Raw genomic sequence first — 26,941 nt, 5'->3', positions numbered from 1 at the left:
GGAGGGAATGATGTGTTTCCTGGATCAGCTGGACTTCCCGAAGGTGGAGGAGCAGGACAGGGCGGGACTGGGAGCACAGATTGAGATGGAGGAGGTGGTAAAAGAGATTGGGAGCAGGACAGGGCGGGACTGGGAGCACAGATTGAGATGGAGGAGGTGGTAAAAGAGATTGGGAGCATGCAGGCGGGGAAGGCCCCGGGACCGGACGAATTCCCGGTGGAATTTTATAGGAAATATATGGACCTACTGGCCCCGCTTTTGACGAGAACCTTTAATGAGGCCAAGGAAAGGGGGAAGTTGCCCCCGACTATGTCGGAGGCGACGCTATCGCTCCTTTTGAAGAAGGTAAAAGACCCGCTGCAGTGTGGGTCCTACAGGCCCATTTCCCTTTTAAATGTAGATGCTAAGCTCCTGGCCAAGGTGATGGCGACGAGGATGGAGGACTGTGTCCCGGGAGTGGTCCACGAGGATCAAACTGGGTTCGTTAAGAGGAGACAGCTGAACACGAACATACGGAGGTTGCTAGGGGTAATGATGCCGCCCCCACCAGAGGGGGAGGCGGAGATAGTGGTGGCGATGGATGCCGAGAAAGCATTCGACAGAGTGGAGTGGGATTATCTGTGGGAAGTACTGAGGAGATTTGGTTTTGGAGAAGGGTTTATTGGATGGGTACAGCTGCTATATAGGGCCCCGGTGGCGAGTGTGGTCACGAACAGGCAGAGGTCTGACTACTTCCGTCTTTATAGAGGGACGAGGCAGGGGTGTCCCCTGTCTCCGTTACTGTTTGCGTTGGCGATTGAGCCCTTGGCCATAGCACTGAGGGGCTCCAGGAAGTGGAGGGGAGTACTCAGGGGAGGAGAAGAACACTGGGTATCATTGTATGCAGATGATTTATTGCTGTATGCTGCGGACCCAGTGGAGGGGATGCCTGAGATAATGCAGAAACTCAGGGAGTTTAGGGAATTCTCGGGGTACAAATTGAATATGGGGAAGAGTGAGTTGTTTGTGGTGCATCCGGGGGAGCAGAGCAGGGGAATAGATGAGTTACCGCTGAGGAAGGTAACAAGAGATTTCCGGTACTTAGGGATTCAGATAGCCAGGAGTTGGGGAACCTTACATAGGCTTAATTTAACACGATTGGTGGAACAGATGCAGGAGGATTTTAAGAGATGGGACATGGTGCCCCTGTCACTGGTGGGTAGGGTGCAGGCGGTCAAAATGGTAGTCCTCCCGAGATTCCTTTTTGTGTTTCAGTGCCTCCCGGTGATGGTCACGAAGGCTTTTTTCAAGAAAATCGAGAAAAGTGTCATGAGTTTTGTGTGGGCTGTGAAGACCCCGAGAGTGAGGAGGGGGTTCTTGCAGCGTAGCAGGGATAGGGGGGGGCTGGCACTACCGAGCCTAAGTGAATACTACTGGGCCGCCAATATCTCAATGGTGTGTAAGTGGATGGGAGAAGGGGAGGGAGCGGCGTGGAAAAGATTGGAGATGGCGTCCTGCAAAGGAACCAGCCTACAAGCACTGGCGACGGCGCCGTTGCCGTTCTCCCCGAAGAAACACACCACAAGTCCAGTGGTGGTGGTAACGCTGAAAATTTGGGGGCAGTGGAGACGGCATAGGGGAAGGACGGGAGCCTCGGTGCGGTCCCCGATAAGAAATAATCATCGGTTTGTCCCGGGGAGAATAGATGGGGGATTTGGAGCATGGCAGAGAGCTGGGATTGTGCAACTGAGAGATCTGTTCATAGACGGGACGTTTGCGAGTCTGGGAGCGCTGACGGAAAAATGTGGTTGCCCCAAGGGAATGCATTTCGGTACATGCAGCTGAGGGTTTTTGCGAGGCAACAGGTGAGGGAATTCCCGCCGCTCCCGACGCAGGAGATTCAAGATAGAGTGATCTCAGGGACATGGGTGGGGGATGGTAGGGTTTCGGATATATACAGGGAAATGAGGGACGAGGGGGAGATCATGGTGGATGAGCTGAAGGGAAAATGGGAAGAAGAGCTGGGGGAAGAGATTGAGGAGGGGCTGTGGGCTGATGCCCTACGCAGGGTAAACTCGTCATCCTCGTGCGCCAGGCTAAGCCTGATACAATTCAAGGTTTTGCACAGGGCGCATCTGACCGGAGCAAGGCTCAGTAAATTTTTCGGGGTAGAGGATAGGTGTGGGAGATGCTCGAGAAGCCCAGCAAACCACACCCACATGTTTTGGTCATGCCCACTGCAGGGGTTCTGGGTGGGGGTGGCAAAGGTGCTTTCGAAGTTGGTGGGGGTCCGGGTCGAGCCAGGCTGGGGGTTGGCTATATTTGGGGTTGCCGAAGAGCCGGGAGTGCAGGAGGCGAGAGAGGCTGATGTCTTGGCCTTTGCGTCTCTAGTAGCCCGGCGCAGGATATTGCTTATGTGGAAGGAAGCCAAACCCCCGGGCGTGGAGACCTGGATAAACGACATGGCAGGGTTTATAAAACTAGATCGGATAAAGTTTGCGCTAAGGGGTTCGGCTCAAGAGTTCACCAGGCGGTGGCAACCGTTCATTGACTACCTCGCAGAACGATAAAGGAAATGGGAAGGTAACAGCAGCAACCCAGGGGGGAGGGGGAGGGTGGGTTCTCAGGGGCGGTTTTTGTATAGATATTTGCACTTGGTTATGTATATTGGATTATTTGATTTTATTATCTGGAGAGTTATTATTTTTGTTATGGCAGTTGCCATTTAGTTTATATATTATTTATTTACTTGTTAAAACGGTCACTGTTATTTATATTGTTTTATTGTTGTAAAAAGGGAAAACCTTTGTATTGTTTTGCTTGGCCGAAAAACTTGATTAAAATATATACTTTTTAAAAAGATGCACTCTCCGAGTCTCCAATGTTGCTGAGTTCCTGCCCCTTCGTCCTAGAGACTCCGCACTTCCGGGTGTGCTGATCGGGGAATTACCGCGTCTGATCTGATCAGCAATTTCGGTCTCGCAATCTGTGTCCCGAAGGATTTTTTTTCCGGTTTGGCGGAAGCATTGGGTTGGATGGAGAAGGGATTAACCCTTTGGTTTCTGCTCCTCCTCCCTCTCCTGGCTCTGTGTGAAGGTGAGGGGCTGGGGATATGGAGCTGGGGATGGGGTGCGGGTGACGGGGGTGACTGCGCCCTTTGCCGTGTCCCGGTGAATTTCTATCAGTTTTATGGTTTAAATTAGGCTGCGGGCGCATTATAAACGCAGTTTCACTTTCTCACTTCCGCTTTGTTTGGGCCGCGCACTCCTGTCGGTTAAATAGTTTAATTCTGACTCGTACCGCCTCAGGGTGGAGCAGGCCTCTCTCACACACACACACAGGCCTGGCGAAATTCTCCGACCCGGCGGGGGCGGGCGTGAATCCCGCCCCCGCCGGTTGCCGAAGTCTCCGGCACCGGAGATTCGGCGGGGGCGGGAATCGCGCCGGTTGGCGGGCACCCCCGCTCGATTGTCCGGACCGGATGGGCCGAAGTCCCGCCGCTAAAATGCCCGTACCGCCGGCGTAAATTAGACCACCTACCTTACCGGCGGGACAAGGCGGCGTGGGCGGGCTCTGGGGGGGGGGGGGGCGCGGGGCGATCTGGCCCCGGGGGGTGCCCCCACGGTGGCCTGGCCCGCGATCGGGGGCCCACCGATCCGCGGGCGGGCCTGTGCCGTGGGGCACACTTTCCCTTCCGCCTCCGCCACGATCTCCACCATGGCGGAGGCGGAAGAGACTCCCTCCGCCATGGCGGAGGCGGAAGAGACTCCCTCCACTGCGCATGCGCGCGAGTGCTGTCACCGGCCGCTGACGCTCCCGCGCATGCGCCGCCCGGAGATGTCATTTCCGCGCCAGCTGGCGGGGCAGAAATTCCTCCGGCGTTGGCCTAGCCCCTCAAGGTTGGGGCTCGGCTCCCAAAGATGCGGAGCATTCCACACCTTTGGGGCGGCGCGATGCCCGTCTGATTGGCGCCGTTTTGGGCGTCAGTCGGCGGACATCGCGCCGTTTCCGGAGAATTTCGCCCCGGGATCCCAAACCTTTCCAGCTGGGAAACCCGAGGAACCCTGGAGGAAATGGTCTTTTGTTAAACTACAAAAAAAATGTTTTTTCTTGCAAACATACAAAAACAAAGATTTTCCTCTCTTTTATATAGATTTATTTTAATTACAACATTCTCTTATTCAGCTTAAGTCTTAACTTTTTGTTATTGTTCAGTGGTGTTGCTTCTTTCGCTCACATTCATTTAATATGAGGAGGAATGTTGCTGAAGAGCTGGATTCTGATATCAGACACAGACTGGTGCAGAGACACATACACACACTCTCTCACTCACATGCTCCCCTCACACAAACACTCTCACTCACATGCTCCCCTCACACAAACACTCTCACTCACATGCTCCCCTCACACAAACACACACTCTCACTCACATGCTCCCCTCACACAAACACTCTCACTCACATGCTCCCCTCACACACTCTCACTCACATGCTCCCCTCACACAAACACACACTCTCACTCACATGTGCTCCCCTCACACAAACACATGCTCACACACAAAGAAGTCTCTCTCTCACTTCCAAACCCATCTCTCTCTCTCCCTGTTCTCTCGTCCATCACAGTCACCTGTCTCTCTAGTTCCCTTGCTCCTCCTGGCCCCTGACCCCTCACGGCGCCTGGCTTCCAGCCCCCTTAACTCCCCAGACCCAGGCTTCTGGTTGCGATGGCTGTGGCCTGCCCTCCGCCAGACCTTCTGCGGAACTCCTGGAATATTCCCGAAACTCAGTTGCTGTAAGATAACAGCAAAGAGAAATAGGCCATTGGGCCCAACCAAACCCTGCTGTTTATGCTCCACTTCAGCCTCTGACCATCTTCTTTCATCTAATCTGCCATTGATACCATCCATTTCCTTCTATCTAAAATGTATCAATACTATTCCATTCCCTGAGGTAGCAAATTCCATATTCTCACTAATCTCCAGGTAGAGGTTTCTGATTGGTTGTCATGGTGCCTGTCTTCTATTGATCGTCTCCAGTTCCATTCTTCCCCACAAGAGGAAACAATAATCAGGATTCTCTGTTGCGATAGCGCCCCACTACCGCTGTTAGTGAGGATGGAGAATTTTGGCATGTAGTTGCTGGCAGTGGGATCCTCTACTCCCACTGCTGGTCAAAGGGATTTCCCATTGAAGCCACACCACACTGCCAGGAAACCCATTGTGGAGGGTGCGCAACCGGCGGGACCAGAGAATGCCGCTCCCAGCGATTGCCAGAGTATCGCGCCCAATTTCTGTATCCAGTCCACCAAGCGACTTTGTATCCACAGGAATGAGAGCCAGCCCGTCAATCATAGAACATACAGTGCAGATGGAGGCCATTCGGCCCATCGAGTCTGCACCGACCCACTTAAGCCCTCACTTCCACCCTATCCCTGTAACCCAATAACCCCTTTGGTCACTAAGGGCAATTTAGCATGGCCAATCCACCTAACCTGCACGTCTTGTGTGGGAGGAAACCGGAACACCAGGAGTAAACCCATGCGGACGGGGAGAATGTGCAGACTCCGCACAGACATTGACCTAGCGGGGAATTGAACCTGGGACCTTGGTGCTGTGAAGCCACAGTGCTAACCACTATTCTACCGTGCTGCCCTAATCCTCTCCTGATACGTATTTCTGGTATCATCCAAGTAGATCATCTCATGCTGGAGAAACTCAGTTGATCATTTAGCATCTGTGGAGATCAGAAAAGCAGAGTTAATGTTCAAGGTTGAGATTAACGTTCAGCCACAAAATCACACAGATACTCAATCTGGAGCGCAGCCGTAAATCTTTCTTTCGCAGAATAGTTTAACAGTGGGTAGCTTTTCACTGCTCTGATTGGTTCACCTTTCAGTACTTTGATTGGCCAGTCCCTCAGAATGTTCTGATTGGATAACACAAACAATTCCCATTCAAAGCCACCTTCACCTTGAGAACAATTTTACTTTTCCTTGCTGGTACAGTTCGGTAAAGTCAGTGATTTATTTTGAACCTCCATTCTGCTGTGTGCATGCATAAAAGCACTTTCAAACTGAGAATCCCTGATAATCCAATCTGAATGTTGTGACCAACTGGCCATTTGGTACTGAAAGACAAAACAATTTGGATCAGCACCAATAACCAAGTAAACTAAATCAAATAAACTGAGGGACAAAATTAAAGGGACATTCCTTAAAGGAATGCTGCCTTGAACAAAAATCAAATCACAAAATAAATTTTAAAGCATCAAACTAAAATGTGTTTAAAGGGGTCAATAAGGCTCACTCGCCCTTGTGGTCCCCCAACAGGCACCGAAGGACTTGAGGGTGGCATGGACACTGCATGTTCCCACGCTAGGGGCACCAGGCCATGAATGTAGCTGCAGTAGAGGGGCAGACAGTTGGTCGGACGATTCCCTTGGTCATCCGCAGCTGGGACCTGTTGATGGCAACTTTGGCCATGCCCAGAAGGAGGTTCATGAGGAGGTGGTCCTCCTTCCTCGTCCCCCTCCGCACTGGGTACCCATAGATCCGGAGTGCAAGACTGAAGTGCAAACAAAAGTACAACAAAAGGTTATTTCAATAACTGAAAAGTGAGTGCAGTCTAATGCAACCTATATAAGAATGGCCCATGGACGCCACAAGGGAGTCTGTGAACTGATGCAGCCAATGGTTATATGGGACTGCTGAATGCAACACCCCACCTTAGGTCCCTGATGTTAAGGGGGAAGCCCCTCAGGGGGGTTTCCACTGGGGTCCTCTGCCTCGGGACAGCAACAAGGCATTTCCGGGCCAGGGCAAGGAAGTGGAGGGTGTGCAGCAGTAGCCCATACAGGAAACCCCTCCACGTAGCGCGAAAAGGCATTTCCATGAGGCTACTCAGGTTATGGGGCTCTGGCTCCCAGTGGGGGTTTTGGGACCAATGTGAAATTCCATCCTAGCAGGGGTGCGCTCAGACCAGAGTTCACTGGGTCCCTGGAAAAAGGGTTTGAAAAACACGGGTGTAATTGTTTGCATGCATGTGGCAATCAGATCCCCATCAGGGCATCCAGGGGCATTTGTGAATCAAAACGATTTTCATTCTCTCGATGTGGAACTTGTGTGTGACCATCGTTAGAGGATTATACTGGTATGTGCCTGCTATCCTGGGAGGAATCATGGTTTGCACATGGTGATGTTTTGTATCACACAGCTATTGGAGGGTTGTTTTCTTGGAGAAGAGGGATACACACTTTAGAGATTGCCCATGACCTTGATGGGAAATCTGTGGAGAGAGGCGGGGCATGGTACATTGTGAGCCGGGCACCTACCAGGCCATCATCAAGCAGACCATTGGTCTACCAGAAATGAGGTTTCCATGTTTGGATTGTGCAGCGGTTCTCTATTATTCTGCAGCTTATTTCGCACTAATAAAATTAAAGGGACATTGCCTTAAAGGGATGCTGCCTTTAAGGGCAGCACGGTAGCATTGTGGATAGCACTGCTCCAGGGTCCCAGGTTCGGTTCCAGGCTTGGGTCAATGTCTGTGCGGAGTCTGCTCATCCTCCCCGTGGGTTTCCTCCGGGTGCTCCAGTTTCCTCCCACAGTCCAAAGATGTGCAGGTTAGGTGAATTGGCCATGCTAAATTGCCCCTAGTGTCCAAAATTGCCCTTAGTGTTGGGTGGGGTTACTGGGTTATGGGGATAGGGTGGAGGTGTGGACCTTGGGTAGGGTGCTCTTTCCAAGAGCCGGTGCAGACTCGATGGGCTGAATGGCCTCCTTCTGCACTGTAAATTCTATGTAACATGGTCTGCCGTGCGATACACAACCTGGAGCCCTGGCAGAGGATGATAGCATGGTGTGGGCGGCATCCTTCGATGACAGGCCTCAGGATCTCCGGATGAGTCTGAAGAGGCTTTTCACATTAACTTGATTGAAGCCTGCTTGTGACAATAAGTGATTATTATTATTATTAATAAGGCGAGGAGCAGCAACAATGTCAGCCAGTAGGGGGAGCTGTTGCACACCAGGTTTCAGATGAAAATCGCTTATTGTCACAAGTAGGCGTCAATGAAGTTACTGTGAAAAGCCCCTAGTCGCCACATTCCAGCGCCTGTTCGGGGCGGCTGGTACGGGAATTGAACCCACGCTGCTGGTCTTGTTCTGCATTACAAGCCAGCTGTTTAGCCCACTGTGCTAAACCATCCCAGCCCCAATATTTACATGTGAGCATGCAATTACGAGCAGGCCATTCAGCCCTTTGAACCCATTCAGCTAGACATTCCCGCCTACCCCTGATAACCTTTCACCCCCCCTTCCCCCAGTCCCCCCCCCCCGGCCCCCTGCTTATCAAGACTACCTGCTCTGCCTTAAAAAAAATTTCAAAGATTCTACCTGCACCGCCCTTTCCAGAGACGATCTACCCTCTTAGAGAAAAAGATCTCCTTATCACTGACCAAAATGGATGCCAGTTTAATTTTAAACAGCCCCCCCCCCCATCCCCCATTTCTAGATTCTCCCACATCGATCCTGTCAAAGCCCCTCAGGATTTGTAACTAGGAACATGGCACTTGTGAAATGATATCATCTCTGCTTCAGTCTCCTCTGTCTCCCAGCTGGGCCCTCTGTGCATGTGACAAGGGTGAGGCACAATATGAGACAATTTTCAGAGAGGCCCACATGAGCAGAAACTCGCTTGATAGCAGATGGTCAATACAAACCCAAACCAGCATTTCACACACACAAAGGACAAATGAAGTGAGAACAACAAGTAGATCCAACACCTTCATTAAATCAGAATCTTAGCAACATGTTTCCAAACAATTCAAAGCCTTAATAATCACCCTCGTGAACCCAGGTGTGACTAATGCATGCTCTTCATGTTCTTATGGGTTGTATAGTGTGGTGCCACCCGCCCCCCCCCCCCCCCCCCCCCCCCCGCCACCGCCACCGCCACTAGCTCTGCTGGAGACAGGCGGCTGACCGTTATGCTCTGTTGCCTGAGACCGTGAGGGCCCCCATGTGGTAGTAGGGATCATCTGCGGAGTGACAGGAGGCTCATCTGTCTCTGCAGGAACTCTCGAGACATTTGTGATTTGTGTCAATGGCAAAGAAGAGGCTGTCCCAATGACAAGTGTCTCTCCCCAACCACTCCCCTTGGCATCAGCAGCTGCTGATCCACTGTCCTGAGGTCCATTTGTTCTTCCTGCCTTCTTGACAGGACCTAGGACCTCGCTGTGACTCCAGTCTCCTCTTGCCCTGTCTCTGGGCATCTGGGAACGTATCCTCCCCTTCCACGTCCACGTCCGGGAACAGCCCCTAGTCACCACATTCCGGTGCCTTTTCGGGGAGGACGGTACGGGAATTGAACCCACGCTGCTGCCTTATTCTGCATTACAAGCCAGCTGTTTAGCCCACTGTGCTGAACCGCCCCAGCCCCAATATTTACATGTGAGCATGCAATTACCAGCAGGCCACATCCGGGAACAGCAACCATTCCAGTGAGGTATATTTCGGCAACTTGGGAAACTCTCTCCATATCTTCCGTGCAAAATCTCTCACTTGCATATCCTTGAATTCAATTCCCTTCGGGAGCTCTACCCTCTCCCGCAGCACTTGCAGACCTGCAAACCTCCCTCGCCCTCACCAGCCCCACCTTCTGTACATGCCATCCGTCTCCCCTAGATTGAACCCATGGTTCTGCACAACGGTATCAGCACCGACATCCCCTACATCCTAAAGTGCCTCCTCAGCTGGTTCCCCACCTTAATCGTGGACTGTACAACCGGGCTCTCCGTATATCTCCTCGGTGCCACCGGTAGTGCCGCCGTCACCATGGCCCTCAGGCTGGACCCCCTACAGGACTCCTCCATCCTAACCATGCCCTCTCCTTCCCATTATCGCCTCACTTTCTCCACATTCACCATCCAATAATAGTGCAGCGGATTCTGGAACACCAACCCCACCTTCTGCCTCAGTAGCAGGGCCTTCTTCACCCGAGGTACCTTCACCGCCCATATAAGGTGTTAGTGAGGCCACACCTGGAGTATTGTGTTCAGTTTTGGTCTCCTTACTTGAGAAAGGACGTACTGGCACTGGAGGGTGTGCAGAGGAGATTCACTAGGTTAATCCCAGAGCTGAAGGGGTTGGATTATGAGGAGAGGTTGAGTAGACTGGGACTGTACTCATTGGAATTTAGAAGGATGCGGGGGGATCTTATAGAAACATATAAAATTATGAAGGGAATAGATAGGATAGACACGGGCAGGTTGTTTTCACTGGCAGGTGAAAGCAGAACTGGGGGGCTTAGCCTCAAAATAAGGGGAAGTAGATTTAGAACTGCGTTTAGGAGGAACTTCTTCACCCAAAGGGTTGTGAATCTATGGAATTCCTTGCCCTGTGAAGCAGTAGAGGCTCCTTCATTAAATGTTTTTAAGATAAAGATAGATCGTTTTTTGAAGAATAAAGGGATTAAGGGTTCTGGTGTTCGGGCCGGAAAGTGGAACTGAGTCCACGAAAGATCAGCCATGGTCTCATTGAATGGCGGAGCAGGCTCGAGGGGCCAGATGGCCTACTCCTGCTCCTAGTTCTTATGTTCTTATAACCTCCAAAATTGTGGCATCCAGTTTCTGGAAAAAGGCCTTCGGAATGAAGATCAGGAGGATCTGGAATATAAATAGGAACCGTGGCAGGATGTTAATTTTTACCACCTGGACCCTTGTCGGCAGAGTCAGCTGTAACGTATCCCATCTCCTAAAGTCCTCCTTTATCTCCTCCACCAACTTTGTTAGGTTCCATTTGTGCATCATTGCCCACTCCCCCTTCACCGGGACCCCAAAATCCTAAACCTACCCCTGGCTACCCGAAATGGCAACGCCCCCAAATTGGCTCCCCGACCCGCCTCATTCACCGGAAACACCTCGCTTTTTTCCAACATTCAACTTGTAGCCCGAGAAGGCCCCGAACCTCTCTAATAAGCCCATAATTCTCTCCAGCAGCAGGTCATCTGCATACAGCGACACCCAGTGTTCCCTACTCCCCCTCGTAATCCTCTGCCACTCTGCTGACCCTCTAAGGGCCATCGCCAAGGGCTCTATCACCAGTGCAGCGGACACCACTGCCTCGTTCCCCTGTGCAATCCGATGCTCCGTGAACTCATCTTGGTTGTCCATACACTCGCCACCGGGGCCACATACAGCCGACACACCCCCTACACAAACTTCGGCACGAACCCAAACCTTCCCAGCACCGCAAATAGGTACCGCCACTGCACCCGGTCGAAAGCCTTCTCGTGTCCATAGATACCACTACCTCTTACCCATCCCTTCGGGGTCATGATCACATTTAGTAAGTGCCTAATATTACTGGAAAGTTGTCTGCCCTTCATGAAACCTTTTTGATCCGCCCCCGGAAGGCATCCTTCCATCCTCCCCACCCCAAACTTAGCCAGCAGTGAAATGGGCCTGTATGACGCACGCTCCAGCGGGTCCTTCCCCTTTGGAATTAGCGTGATTGCCGCCCATGTCAGTATTTCCGGCAGCTCCCCCTTCTCCAGCATTTCGCTAAACGTCCCCAATAAATGTGGTGCCAACTCCGTCGTGAACTCCTTATAAAACTCCAGCGGGTAACTGTCTGACCATGGGATCTTTCAGTTCAAATTTTCAATAAAATATGGTGAAATTGATTTATATAATCACAAATGTAAACTCTTCAGAGAGCCCAGCAGACAAAGAACAACAAAGGACAAAGACCATGTCCATATGTTTTGGGCATGCCCGGCTCTTAAGGGATTCTGGCAGGGATTTGCTGAGGCCATGTCCAAGATCTTGCACACGTGGGTGGTGCCGAGTCCAGAGATCTTTGGTGTGTCAGACTATCCGGGAGTTCAGGAAGCCTAAGAGGCCGATGTACTGGCCTTTGCCTCCCTGGTAGCCCGGAGACGGATCCTTTTAATGTGGAGGGACTCGAAGCCCCTGAGTGTGGAGACCTGGGTCAGTGACATGGCTGGGTTTCTCAGTCCCGAGAAAATAAAGTTTGCCTTGAGAGGGTCCATGACGGGCTTCTCTCGGAGGTGGCAGCCGTTCCTCGACTTTCTAGCAGAGCACTAAATGTCAGCAGCAGCAACAACTCGAGGTGGTGGGGGCGAGGGGGTGGAGGTGAGGGTGAGGAAATGTTACATATTCTTGTTCTTTTTTCTGTATATAATGTTAACGTTTACCTTGTGTTAAATGTTAATGGTTATGCAAAAATTATGTTTTGATAAAAATCGGAATAATAATTTTTTTAAAAACCTCTTCAGTGAACTAGCTAGGAATGACATGTAATAGTTTCCTTTTATTCTTTAATCTATTTAAGAGTAATAATCTGGTGGGATTTTATTATTACAGCTGAATACAGATTTAATCATGAAATAAGAAGCATTTTTAATAAATGTCCAATTTTCACCCTTTTGAGTAACCAGATTTATAATCACCGAAAATGGCAAAACACCAACGAGATGTTCAATAGTTTCACTGATGTAGAGTCAGTTGCTTAGTAAACTAACTCATTTTGATATGTAGAACCTCAAAACTGTGTTTGCTAGCCTGAAGAATATGTTCAGAATTAGAAGAGTTTTCCTGAACCTTTGAGGGAGAAAAATCTCTGTGGGCTGGGCTTGATTAGGAAAAATCGGAATTTAAATCAACTAAAACATGGTAGAATTCTTCGTTAGGGTGGAAAGTGAAGACGTCTGACCTGAAACTAGAGTCCTAAATTTAAACAAAGGGAATTACGAAGGTTTGAGGCCTGAGTTTGCTCAGATAGATTGGGGACCTTCATTAAAAGGCATGATGGTTGGGCAGCACGGTGGCACAGTGGTTAGCACTGCTGTCTCACGGCGCCGAGGTCCTAGGTTTGATCCCGGCTCTGGGTCACTGTGGAGTTTGCACATTCTCCCCATGTTTATGTGGGTTTCGCCCCCACAACCCAAAGATGTGCAGGGTAGGTGGATTGGCCACGCTAAATTGCCCCTTAATTGGAAAAAAAATGAATTGGGTACTCTAAATTTATTTTTAAAAAGGCATGATGGTGGATAAGCAATGGCTAATATGTAAGGAATGAATATATGCATAGTAACAGTTGTACAATCCTTTCGGACACAAAAAGAAAATAAGAAAAGTGTCCCAACCATGGCTAACAAAATGGTAAATTCAAAGAAGAGTCATATAAACTTGCAAGAAACAGGTGCAAGCCTGAGGATTGGGAGTCGTTTAGAATTCAACAGAGCAGGGCAAAGAGATTGATAAGAGGGTAGAAATAGAGTATGAGAGTAAACTTGAAAGTAACATAAAAGCAGATTGTAAAAACTTCCATGAGTATGCAAAAAGACAAAGATTCGTTAAGATAAATGTAGGTTTCTTACAGTCCAAAATGGGAGAATTAATCATGGAGGGTAAATAGGTGACAGAGTAGTGGATAGAAATTGACTATTCTAGTCAGATATAAGAGGTTTAAATGAGAACTCATTAAGAATAATTAACTATAATCATATTAACCATGCGAGTAAGGGAAGCCGAATAGCAAGTTGCTTGAGACTTGCTTAAGATTGTAAGAACAGTGACGTCAGCTAGCTAAAAGGCCCCATTGTTATCCAGTAAAGAACTGGTAGTTCCGTCTCTATAGTAACAGCCAGTCTAGGGCTGATAATTTCTTTGCGAAAACTGTGTTTCTCCAAAAATGTCCAGATGCAGGTGTGGATAAGTTGGAAAATTGGCACCAATATATTTAAATACATATATCTCTTAAATTGCCTGGATTGAGTGGTCTCAATCTCAGGATATGGGGTTGACTACGTAGGAATGAGATGAGGAGAAATCGCTTCTCTCAGAGGGTGGTGAGCCTGTGGAATTGTCTGCCACAGAAGGCTGTGGAGGCCAAGTCACTGAATATATTTGAACACCGAATGATATCTGCTCGTATAACGTATAGTCTCATTTGTTGTAGTTTTTGTTCATGATTGCCGCAACATTTGTGCTTCATTACCACAGCTTTAATTATTGCATTTTCTATGTTATGTCAATCAGTTTCAAGCAAAGAAGTGTATGGCGTTGTTGGTTCGTCAGTTTTACTGGATCTTGAACAAAGAATTAATTTTGGCAACGTTGACGTTTTGTGGGAATTCGCCACCAACAGCAAACAACCGATAACTATTTTGGATTATGACCGACATGGGCAGAAAATAGAACCACACGCACAGTTCAAATATCGTTTACATTTTAATGAAAATGATGGCTCTCTGATCTTGAGCAATGTGAAACCTGCTGACCAAGGGGTTTACACCTTTTCTGTCAATGCCAAACCGATGAGAAGAATAGAATTGTTTGTCTCTGGTGAGTACTTTGATTTATTTGTACGTGTTGAAACTGTTATGACACATGAATCATTCACTTTCCTTAAGAATTGTCTACCACGGAGTTATGGCTGTTAATGTCACTGAAGCTGGCCCTTGCCCAGGTGGCACAGTGGTTAGCACTGCTGCCTCACAGCTCCAGTTCGATTCCGGCCTTGGGTCACTGTCTGTGTGGAGTTTGCACGTTCTCACCGTTAGCGTGGGTTTCCTCCGGGTGCTCCGGTTTTCTCCCATAATCCAAATATGTGCAGGTTGGGTGGACAGGCCATGTTCAATTGCCCCTTCGTGTCCAAAGAGGTGTAGGTTAGGTGGGGTTACGGGGATAGGGTGGGGGAAGTGGGCTTGGTTGGGGTGCTCTTTCAGAGGGTCAGTGCAGACCCGATGGGCTGAATGGCCTCCAACTGCACGATAGGGACTCTATGAAAATATTGAAATCATAGAAACTGAATGGCAATTCAGTGACATGATAACAGGAGGAGTAAGGATAATGGCCGGGATTCTCCGAGCGGTGTTCGCCCTGTCACTGCTGCCAGCGGGAGCGGAGAATTCGGCACTCCGCCAAAACCCCATTCACTGCAGGGGGAGCAGAGAATCCCACCGGCGGGAACGGGTGAAGAATCTTGGCCAAAGTCTCTCCTTACAGCTGCCAAATGTCCCTTTCCCTATCCCACCAAATCATTTGGGCACAATGACTGCCGACCAGACATCTGGGGCTGGATTCTCTGATTTTGCGGCTATGTCCGGAGGGTGTGTCGGGTCTCAGGACCAAAATGTCGGTGGTGCCCCCGCATCGATGGTCTGCTCGTTGGGGGGGGGCTAGCACAATGGGTGGTCCGTGGCCGCGCATGCACAGAGCGGCGGCGGCCGCGCCGTACAACATGGCGGCGGCCGCGTGCGGACCCAGCCTGCCAGATAGTGCCCCCCTGTAACCTCCATCGCCACCCCTGGACCCCCCCCCCCCAGCCGGCCAGATAGTGTCCCCCTGTAACCTCCATCGCCACCCCTGGACCACCCCCCCCAGCCGGCCAGATAGTGTCCCCCTGTAACCTCCATCGCCACCCCTGGACCACCCCCCCCCCAGCCGAATCCGCCCTGTCAGCAGAACGCCCCCCCCCCAGACTGTGGCGCCGCTGGACACAGTCCGCAGCCGCCACGCCAGGTTCGTGATCGACGCTGTTGGGTAGTCGGCCCATCGGGGGGCGGAGCATCGGGGGGGGAGCATCAGGTGACGTCCTGAGGCCGTCCCAATGGCCTCCAGCGTACTCCTCGAGTATGCCGTTTTTGAGTGGGCGGAACATCCGAAAAACTGCACCGCCCCCCGATTTCAGCGCAAAAACGGATTCTCCGGCCACTCGGCAAAAGCAATTTTGCCACCGGCAATGGGTGAATCCCACCCCTGGCATTTAGAAACTTTGAGTAATAAGAACATCCTCCCCATTAGCATGTCTAGGCTTTGCATGACACATCCTGCTGTTTTGCTAAAGGGCACTATTTATGGTAAAAAGCAGAAATCGCATTGCAGGTGTGTTTAGTTGGTGTTTCCCGGTGCCCCGCAGCACCGAGAACGACCCCGCTATTAAATGGGACTCTGTTCTTTTTTCGTGCCTCGAGATCGCACTTACCTTAATTTCCTGTGCTGAGGAGCTCCGCTATTTGAAAATGGTGCCCCGATCTGTCCCAATCCCCCAAACGCAACCCCCCCCAACCTACTAGTTAGGATGTACCCAAGCCCCCCCTCACAAGGGTAGGACACCCCATGGCCTCCGATCCCCAGCACAGGAAAGATGGCATTGCCCTGCCAGCCTGTCAATGCCAGCCAAGCACCCTATGATTATGAACTAAATCACCATAAGAGGAACCAAACAATTACTCCAAATTGCATTTATTGCTACGCGCAATTTGGCTGCTGTTTTCTCCACTGAGGCGGGTTGGATTCTCCGCCCCACTGATGAGAATTTATGAACTCTGCCTGTGGGATTTTCCAATTCCCTGCCTGCTGTTTGTGAAGTACCTGGGAAAATGCACCCTGGACAACCCAGTGGCAGTGTGAACGAATGAATGTTACACCCTGTCAGTTGCATAACATGTCCCCTTAGGCTGTGTCTCTGTGTCACTGACAGAAAGTATCGAATATTCGTAGAAGCAAGACTTGCCCTCAGTAATTGGAACAACACTAAATACTCATTCTACACCGCACAGAGACTGGGATAATCACTGTACTATTATTTCTTTAATAGGAAAAATGGAAGTTTACCGTGTTCCCGGGGGCTCCATGTTCTTTCCTGGAGTGTTTGAGGAACACCGGAACCAGGCCAAAATGTTCAAATGGGAGCTGTTGAGTGGAACTACAGAGAATAGAACCAGACGAGTGCTGCAGTTTCCCGCAGAGAATACCGAACCGTCCGAAATGAAAAAATACAATGGTCGCGTTAACGTCTTCCCATTTAATGGATCATTTATCCTTCATCAATTAACCTTTTCAGACGAGGGTCTTTATACACTTTCGACCAATCAACAAAACGTCATTGCTCAAACTGTTCGGCTACAGATAATAGGTATGTTTGCGTCACGGGTTTACGCGACAGTCGGTGGAATCTCTCCGTTCTGCCAGTGGCGGGGATCATGGTGGGCGGGGGCACAACATTTGGTGCGATTTGGCAGGAGTTGGTTTTTCTGCTGGTATGAAAATAAATTGCAACTTTCTCCTCATGATTTTCACGGTGGGTTAATGGCAGATTAATGTTCCTGCTGATCCATGTCGGGAATCCCACTTCCAGATCACGAATACTCATTTTGTTTTTTAAACTACTTACCGGAATCACATTCCCCCTCCAAATTGAGCAACCTGACGCCGGTATTTGGATCAGTCTGATTCACGACTGGATATAAATGGGATGCACCGGTTCACCTGCACTTCACGCACAACGGCAAGGTTTGTACATGCAGCGTTTGCTAAACCTTCGACTGTGCTGCTGCCATATCTGGAGACTGCTTTGAATTTCTCAGTGCCGGGCGAGACCTTAGGGCAGGACCATAAGAACTAGGAGCAGGAATAGGCCACCTGGCCCCTCGAGCCTGCTCCGCCATTCAATGAGATTATGGCTGATCTTTTGTGGACTCAGCTCCACTTTCCGGCCCGAACACCATAACCCTTAATCACTTTATTCTTCAAAAAACTATCTATCTTTATCTTAAAAACATTTAATGAAGGAGCCTCTACTGCTTCACTGGGCAAGGAATTCCATGGATTCACAACTCTTTGGGTGAAGAAGTTCCTCCTAAACTCAGTCCTAAATCTACTTCCCCTTATTTTGAGGCTATGCCCCTTAGTTCTGCTTTCACCCGCCAGTGGAAACAACCTGCCCGCATCTATCCAACCCCTTCAGCTCTGGGATTAACCTAGTGAATCTCCTCTGCACACCCTCCAGCGCCAGTACGTCCTTTCTAAGGTAAGGAGACCAAAACTGACCACACTACTCCAGGTGTGGCCTCACTAACACCTTATACAATTGCAGCATAACTTCCCTACTCTTAAACTCCATCTCTCTAGCAATGAAGGACAAAACTCCATTTGCCTCCTTAATCACCTGTTGCACCTGTGAACCAACTTTTTGCGACTCATGCACTAGCACACCCAGGTCTCCCTGCACAGCAGCATGTTTTAATATTTTATCATTGAAATAATAATCCCTTTTGCTGTTATTCCTACCAAAATAGATGGGAGGTGGTGGGAGGCTGGAAGGCAGGGGCATCGGTGTGGGGGTTGACTGGAGGCTGGAAGGATGGGGTGGACACACGTGCAGGAACAAGTTGAGAGGAGGAGGGGTGCTAAAGGTTACATTGTCAGGATCAACGATGAAAGGCAGTCCTGGGGCTTTGTGGGCCATGCTACGGGGCTATGCATGGCACACGTGTCTTGTTCCCGGTCCTAGGAGGGGACCGGCATTTTTGTGCACTGTGGGCCGTGCTCAACACAGTGTGCAGGGCGTGGTCAGTTGCTCACAGAGTTGCATCCTGGGGGTGGGTAGCAAGCTCCTCCACTGCAGATGTCACTGTCAGGGGAGGCAGCTCCAGTGATTACGGAACTTGTAAGTCGGGTTGGTGGCTGGGGGTGGTAGTAATCAATGGCCTCATGGGGCGGGGGTTCTTATTCATCATGGGCGGGATTCTGCAGGAATCGGCGGGGCGGGTAACTCCGGCGGGAAGGAGTGGCGTGAACCACTCCGGCGTTGGACCACCCCGAAGGTGAGGAATCCTCCGCACCTTCAGGGGCTAGGCCGGCGGCGGAGTGGTTTGCGCCACGCCGGCCGGTGGGGAAGGGGCTTGGCGCCACGCCAACTGGCGCCGAAGGGTCTCCGCCGGCCACCACGAGTTGGCGAATGCACGGGAGCACCCGCGTGTGCTGGCGTCATCCCAGCGCACACGCAGGGGGGGGGGGGGGTCATCTCCGCGTCGGCCACAGCGGAGGACCACAGCGGCCGACGCGGAAGAATAGAGTGCCCCCATGGCACAGGCCTGCCCGCGGACCGGTGGGCCCCGATCACGGGCCAGGCCACTGTGGGGCACCTCCCGGGGCCAGATCCCCCCCGCACCCCCTCCCGTAGACCCCGGAGGCCGCCCGAATTATGCCGCCCCCCAGCGATTCTCCGACCCATGTTTTTGCAAGTGGTTCAGTCCAGGGTTCCACTGAGGAACTGTGCAAGATCTCTCAGTCATAAACGCATAAATGTATGGGGGATGTTAATGGCCCTTTGCAGTAACGTACAACCAGTTTACTGTGGTGAAGCAAGCCAGCCTTTGTTATTAGTACAGCACGACACTGATTGCGGACATGTGACCCTAAGAGCTTCCTGGCAGCAGCCACTGATTTACATAAACAGGAAGGATTTCCCCTCACTCAACATACAACTAACCTGCGATCACCAGGAGTAGATCATGCAAGTTTGTGCCAGGTACCCTGGGCGTCCGCATGACTCGTACATCTTGTGTCAGTCCCAGGTGTCACGGATCTTTGAGGGCCCTCAGCGCCGAGAAGGTTGGCTGCTAGATGATAAGGCATGGATAATGACATCCATTCGGTATCCACAAAGTGCATCGGTGAAGGGGTGCAATGCAGAACATGCACACAGAGTGTCTGTGATAGAGCTAACAATAGGCATCCTGGAGATACGCTTCAGATGTTTGGACCATTCTGGTGGGTCTCTCAGGTACTCTGCTCAAAAGGTGTCCCGCATCATTGTGGTTTGCTGGACTCTGAACGGCGTGGTGCTTCAAAGCAGGGGATAAGTTGCAACAGGGAGAAGGCACACATCTCCTTGGATGAAGAGGATGTGTAAGGGCATGAACCTGAAGAGGGAGTTATGCCATGTGATGCTACCATTGCAATGGTAAGATGCAGAAGACATGCCAGTAAAACTCTGATTCCCATAGAGTTTCAGAAAGATGAAATGAGCACATTTCTCCTGTCCCTTAGAGGCAGGTAAGTGATTAAAATGTTCGTGCTCAACATTCTCATCTTGGTCAACGATGACATTCTCCCAAGAATTACTAACCCTCAAGACTACCAAAAGACTCCTGGTTGGAAGGCTCAGCAGCCAATAGTCCATATGATGGTTGTGCAATGGGAAAAGTACCAGACCAGCACACCAATCAGTCAACTACACATTGTGCAGTCTTTCTCCCCCAGCACATGACACTTACAGCCTAACAGCCACCAGCCCACATCACTGAGGTCTCGGAGGCTCTTCACCCCCGCCCCCCTAACATTTACCCCCAGAATTCTCCCCCCCCCCTCAATGTCTGCTCTCCCGCACCTCTCCCTCCCGATGGGGCTCCCACTAGGATCCGTCCCTAGAATTGACCCTAGCATAGATTGTGCACGGTGGCACAGTGGTTAGCACGGCTGCCTCACAGTGCCAGAGCAATGGGTCACTGTCTGTGTGGAGTTTGCACATTCTCCCCCCCCCCCTCCCCCGTCTGCGTCGGTTTCCTCCGGGTGCTCCGGTTTCCTCCCACAATCCAAAGATGTACAGGTTACGTGGATTTACCAAGCTAAATGCCCTCTTAGTGTCTGAAGATGTGGGGTGATGGGGATAGGGTAAGAGGGGTGGGCCGAGGTAGAGTTCTCTTTCAGCGGGTCAGTGGAGACTTGAGGGGCAGAATGGCATCATTCTGCACTGGAAGAGGACCTCCCTGAGGCTGGAAGATGGACCTCCGTCCGGGGCACCTGATCTGGAAGGTCCACCTGCAGAAGCTCTCCCCACCCACTGCTGTGATCATAGAATCCCTACATTACAGAAGTAGGCCATTCGGCCCATCAAGACTGCATCGACCCTTCCAAAGACCACACTACCTAGGCCCAATCTCCTGCCCTCTTCATGCAACCCCACCCTAAAGAGTAATTTATCATGGTCAAACCACCTAACCTGCAGATCTTTGGACTGTGGGAGGAAACCGGAGCACCCGGAGGAAACCCACGCAGACACGGGGAGAATGCGCAAACTCTACAGAGATAGTCACCCGAGGTCGGAATCGAACCCGGATCCCTGGTGCTGTGAGTCAGCAGTGCTGACCACCGTGCCACCCCAATGCTGCCCTGATGTTCCAGGATTGTGCGCAGCCTCTACCTTGAACTCCGGAGTCAGCCTCGGGCATTGCTCAGGTTGAGTCCCAACATCTGCACGCTACGTTGTCCCAAACCAGTTTCCCGTCGGGATGTTTTTCCGCCAGCATCGCGGATAACCAGGTGTCGGGTGGTGGGTCTTTCTTGGCAAATGAGGTTCACACTGGCCCCCGGTGGGGTTTCCAGCCCGCCATGGTGGACACCAGCAAAGGAGTCCGCTGTAAATTCACGGCACCGTGAAACCAATGTCTGACCCCCCCCCCCCTCCCCCATCCGGGCCCCAGTGAACCCGTCTGTTGGGTCTTGGGAGAATGCCATCCTGTTTCACTTTTCAAAGAGTTGAAAATTGCCCTATTCCACTTTCTTCCTGATCCCTTAAAGTCACATTAACTGACCCTGCGTCACATTCGTGTTTGCGACGAAACGGGACAAATTCACTACCACGTTCTGTCTCACAGCTGTACTTGAAAAATGGCTGTGAAACACTTTGGGGCATGCGGTTTGTAATGTGCATGCCGATGTTTTGATACTATGTTGTACAGGGAAATTCCGTTGCAAATGGAGATTTTAACATCGCAGTTCCTTAATCAGTGTTTTTTTCCCCTTCAGAAGAGCTGTCAAAAACCTCGATATTGAGCAGCTCCAGCTCTCTCGCTTCCACCATTGCGCTGACCTGTGATGTTTCTGGAGAACCCCAGGGGTATAAATGGCAGAAGGACGGAGGGGACATCTCGCAGCATCACCGGCTAATCAATGGGAACAGAAGCCTCATTATCCCGCGCTCTATGAAAAGTGACTGTGGGAACTATACCTGTATCGCAGTCAATCCCATCAGCTCTATCCAGGCAGACTACATATTAACCATTTATGGTAAGATTGATTTAAGGACGACACTTTGAAGTTAAAGTTTGCAATATCTGCTACTGGTAGACTTGCACGACAGCAGAGACTATATAAATATCGATATATAAACGTTGATTAACGCTCCACAGCACATTACAGTAGCATGGTGGTTAGCACAATTGCTTCACAGCTCCAAGGTCCCAGGTTCGATTCCCGGCTTGGGTCACTGTCTGAGCGGAGTCTGCACGTTCTCCCCGTGTGCGCGTGGGTTTCCTCCGGGTGCTCCGGTTTCCTCCCACAGTCCAAAGATGTGCAGGTTAGGTGGATTGGCCATGATAAATTGCCCTTAGTGTCCAAAATTGCCCTTAGTGTTGGGTGGGGTTACTGGGTTATGGGGATAGGGTGGAGGTGTGGGCTTGGGTAGGGTGCTCTTTCCAAGAGCCGGTGCACTCGATGGGCCGAATGGCCTCCTGCACTGTAAATTCTATGATATTAACAAGGATACAGATTGATGGAGATGTATTCTGATTCCACGTTCTGAAAAAACTCTTCCCCTTGTGTCCCCTACTCACCTGAGAATGCTGACTCATGTTCCCTAAACCTTCACATACCTGCTTCACATGACTGCTAAATGCATGAGCCTCAACACCGAGTGTTAGTTGGATATTTAGAAATGAACAGCATTATGGTCACTGCTGCCTGGCATCAATACACAGTCTGTGTTCCTATGGAGTAATAGTGATTAGGAATGGGATCCCTGACTGATTTTTCTCTCCCTTGAGATACTTAGGCCAATTACCACACTTTAACCCCTGCTATTGCTGAGATCACCAACTCAGAACAGGCTTCTGCTCAAATAGTCAACGTCTACAGAGATGTAAAGATGCTTCCCAAGTCGCTAGGAGCTGGGGAACCTTGCACAGACTTAATCTGACACGGTTGGTAGAACAAATGGAGGAGGACTTCAAGAGGTGGGACATGCAGCCTCTATCGCTGGCGGGCAGGGTGCAAGCAATTAAGATGATGGTCCTCCCGAGGTTCTTATTTGTATTTCAATGTCTCCCTATACTAATCACTAAGACCTTTTTTAATAAAATAGACAGGAGCATCACGAGCTTCGTGTGGGCAGGGAAAGTTCCGAGAGTAAGGAGGGGGTTCCTTCAGCGTAGTAGGGACAGAGGAGGATTGGCACTACCGAACTTGGGCGATTACTATTGGGCCGCCAATGTGGCAATGATACGTAAATGGATGATGGAGGGTGAGGGAGCGGCGTGGGAAAGACTGGAGAGAAAGTCCTGTAAAGGGACGAGTTTAGAGGCGCTGGTGACGGCGCCGCTACCGATCTCACCTAAAAAGTTTACCACAAACCCGGTGGTGGCGGCAACATTGAATATCTGGGGACAGTGGAGGCGACAGAGAGGGGTGCGGGGAGCCCTGGTGGGGTCCCCAATCAGGAACAACCATAGATTCGCCCCAGGAAGAATGGATGGAGGATTTCAGAGCTGGTTCCAGTTGGGAATTAGGAGGGTGGGAGATTTATTTATAGATGGGACTTTTGCGAGCTTGGGAGCATTGGAGGAAAAGTATAAGTTGCCCCGGGGAAATTTCTTGAGATATATGCAGGTGAGGGCATTTACTAGACAACAGGTGAGGGAATTTCCGTTGCTCCCGACACAGGGGATACAGGACAGGGTGCTTTCAGGGGTGTGGGTCGGAGAGGGCAAGGTGTCAGAGATTTACCGAGAGATGAGGGAAGAGGGGGAGGAGTCGGTGGGCGAACTAAAAGGAAAGTGGGAAGAAGAACTAGGGGAGGAGATAGAGGAGGGTATGTGGGCTGATGCCCTAAGCAGGGTAAATTCCTCTTCCTCATGCGCCAGGCTTAGCCTGATTCAATTTAAGGTGCTACATAGAGCACACATAACGGGAGCAAGATTGAGCAGGTTCTTTGGAGTGGAGGACAAATGTGGGAGGTGTGGTGGGAGCCCGGCAAACCACGCACATATGTTTTGGGCATGCCCGGCACTGGAAGGGTATTGGAAGGGAGTGACGGGAGTGATTTCGCGGGTGGTGAAGGCCCGGGTCAAACCAGGCTGGGGGTTAGCTCTATTTGGAGTTGCGGAAGAGCCGGGAGTGCAGGAGGCGAAAGAGGCCGACGTTGTGGCCTTTGCGTCCCTAGTAGCCCGGCGCAGGATCCTACTCATGTGGAAGGAGGCGAAACCCCCCGGACTGGAGGCCTGGGTAAATGATATGGCGGGGTTCATTAAACTGGAGCAGATAAAGTTTGCCCTGAGAGGATCGGCTCAAGGGTTCACCAGGCGGTGGCAGCCATTTCTCGACTACCTAGGGGAACGTTAGAGGGAAGACAGATGACCAGCAGCAGCAACCCGGGGGGGGGGGGGGGGGGGGGTTAGTTTAGGTCAAAGATAAAGGGGTTTTGTTACTTGTGTATTGTTTAAAATTTCTGTATTATTGTTGCGTTTGCTTTGTAAGAGGGGAAAAATTGTTGTTTGGGAAAAAATTTTCAATAAAACATTTATAAAAAAAAAAAAAGATGCTTCCCAAGTCGTGGTAAAAGAGGAGGTAGTTGAGACACTTGAAAGGTTTACAATTGATAAATAGTCGATCGGTTGTCCTTAAAGGTGATAAGTCACCAGTATCAGAGGAGTTGCCTGCAAGGATGCTGAAGGAAATTGGGATGGAAACGGCCATAATTTTCCCATCCTCCTTATATACAACAGCAGTGCCCAGAGGTCTGGGGGATTGCAAATGTTGCATCCATATTCAATAATTAGGTAAGGATGAGGCCAGCAACTACAGGCCTGTCAGTGAAACCTCAATGGTGGGGAGGTTTTTAGAAATTATAATTCGGGACAAAATTAATAATCAGTTGGTCAAATTCAAGTCATTAGAAGTCAGCATGGATTTGTTACAGGCAAATCATGTTTGAAACCTGACTTGGCGTTTAGATGTCGTAGCAGAGAGGGTAGTTCAGGGTGATGTGGTTGATGTAGCAGACATGGACTGGAATACCCCGGCTGTTCACTGGTGGCTGGAATCTCTGGTCCCACCAGCATTGCACCCTGCCCGTGGGTTTCCCAGCGACGTGAAGTGGCTCCAGTGGGATTTCCCATTGATCGGGGCAGGTGCAGAGAATCCTGCTGCCAGCGAACGGTGTGCCATTTCCCACCACCTGGAAACATACTGCCTGGCAGGTCTGGCAAGCCCACGGACTTCCAAACGCATTTGATAAAGTGCCTCACAGCAGACTTATGTGAGCATAGCTCGAGCTCCTGGAATAAGAGTGACATCAGCAAAATTGGTTGAGTGATTATGAAACAGAATGGTAACGAATGGTGTATTTTGAATTGCAGGAACATTTAAAATGGGGTTCCCCAGGGATTGGTGTTAGGACCCGTGGGGCGCGATTCTTCCACCCCACCCACTGCAAGAGCGCCACGGGTGAGGCGCTGACAATGGAATATCCATTGACCTCGGGCAGGATTCTCCGGTCGCCGGGCGAACGTGGCCGGAGAATCCCACCCATGATCTTCCTGATATATATTAATTAAAAAAAAAAAGATTTAGAGAACCCAATTATTTTTTTTAATTAAGGGGCAATTTAGCGTGGCCAATCCACCTAACCTGCACATCTTTGGGTTGTGGGGGTAAAGCCCACGCAGACACGGGGAGAATGTGCAAACTCCACACGGACAGTGACCCAGAGCCGGGATTCGAACCCGGGCGTTCAGCGCCGTAGTCCCAGTGCTAACCACTGCGCCACCGTGCTGCCCTCCTGATATATATTAATGACCAAAATTTGAGAATGACGAGGAGCTCGGAAATATTGTGAAATGTGGGAAGGATTAATGAAAAATATTTAGACGGGTTGGTGGAAGAGGGGAATATTAAGAGGTGAATTTGTTGAAACTTACAAAATACTTAAAGGATTAGACTGGATAGATGCAGGTAATATGTTTCCCCCGCTTCGGGAGTCTGGAACCAGGGGGAACAATTTCAATATAAGGAGGAAGCCACTTAGGGTCGAGATGAGGAGGAATTTCTTTACACGGAGACTTGTGAATCTTTGGAATTCTCTACCCCAGAGGACTGTGGAAGCTCAGTATTGAGTCTGTTTAAAGCAGCGATTGATAGATTTCTGATTAACAACATAAAGAGTTATGGGGATATTGGATGTAAAAAGCATGGAAGTGTCTGATTAGCCACGATGATATTGGGTGGGTGAGGCTTGACGGGCTGAATGGCCTACTCCTGTTCCTACAAGTGGAAGATGAAATTCAATGTAAAGTGTAAAGTGTTGATTTTTAGTAGGAAAGCGGGAAGAGAAAATGTAAAATAAAATGTCCGATAATAAAAAAAGGGTGCAGCAGCAGAGCGGCCGAGGGGAAATGTGGACAAATAATTGAATGTCGCAGGGCAAGCGGAGAGAGCCGTTAATAAAGGATATGGAGGGCAGCACGGAGGCGCAGTGGGTTAGCACTGCTGCCTCACGGTGCCGAGGTCCCAGGTTCGATCCCGGGTCTGGGTCACTGTCCGTGTGGAGTTTGCACATTCTCCCCGTGTTTGCATGGGTTTCGCCCCCACAACCCAAAGATTGGTAGGATAGATGGATTGGCCACGCTAAATTGCCCCTTAATTGGAAAAAATGAATTGGGTACTCTAAATTTATTTTTAAAATAAATAAATAAATGAAGCATATGGGACCATATATACAGGGGCATGGAGTACAAAAGCAAGTAGCTTGTAGGTGCGATCTACCCGAATGCGGACAGAGTCCCGTAGCACGTGATTAGCCGGGTGTTTTGCAGTGTAACACCCATCCGGGTAGATCGGGGCCCTCAGTGGGGAACACGCAGCCAAGGCCACACTTAGCCCTGTTTTCTGCACTGAGGGACTCCGCTCGCCAGAACTCCTCAGTGGAGCGAGAGATCAGGACGCCATTTCTAAATGGCATCCAGATTTCTCGAACCGCCAACGCAACTCCCAACTCCCAAGCCCCAGCTCGCTATAAGGGAGTCCTGGCACCATCCCCCCAACTGCAGAGCACAGCCTGGCCCGATCACTTCCACGCAGAAAATGCTGGCTTGGCACCT

General features: G+C 50.4%; 1 protein-coding gene and 1 long non-coding RNA gene across 3 annotated transcripts in view; one reads left to right on the top strand and one right to left on the bottom strand.

The window, feature by feature from the left end:
* The first annotated feature begins 2,902 nt into the window (after positions 1-2,902).
* The window catches only part of LOC140390338 (uncharacterized), a 49,052-nt gene continuing 25,013 nt past the window's right edge, over positions 2,903-26,941 (top strand). The window contains exons 1-4 of one of the 2 annotated variants that reach the window (XM_072475413.1): positions 2,903-3,075; positions 14,040-14,345; positions 16,603-16,920; positions 21,600-21,857. In XM_072475413.1, coding sequence (XP_072331514.1) covers positions 3,015-3,075; positions 14,040-14,345; positions 16,603-16,920; positions 21,600-21,857 — 943 coding nt within the window. In that variant the 5' untranslated portion in view covers positions 2,903-3,014. Of the gene's footprint in view, positions 3,076-14,039; positions 14,346-16,602; positions 16,921-21,596; positions 21,858-26,941 lie in introns of both variants that reach the window. The other variant, XM_072475412.1, reaches the window with a different exon arrangement.
* The window catches only part of LOC140390339 (uncharacterized), a 58,084-nt gene continuing 36,535 nt past the window's right edge, over positions 5,393-26,941 (bottom strand). Inside the window, exon 4 of the long non-coding RNA XR_011934619.1 lies at positions 5,393-5,711. This is a non-coding gene — a long non-coding RNA (uncharacterized lncRNA). The remainder of the gene's footprint in view (positions 5,712-26,941) is intronic.

Source organism: Scyliorhinus torazame, chromosome 14, assembly GCF_047496885.1.
Source record: "Scyliorhinus torazame isolate Kashiwa2021f chromosome 14, sScyTor2.1, whole genome shotgun sequence".
Lineage (NCBI taxonomy): Eukaryota > Metazoa > Chordata > Chondrichthyes > Carcharhiniformes > Scyliorhinidae > Scyliorhinus > Scyliorhinus torazame.
The sequence above is the reverse complement of the archived record's forward strand: the minus strand, read 5'-3'. Positions and strand labels throughout refer to the sequence as shown.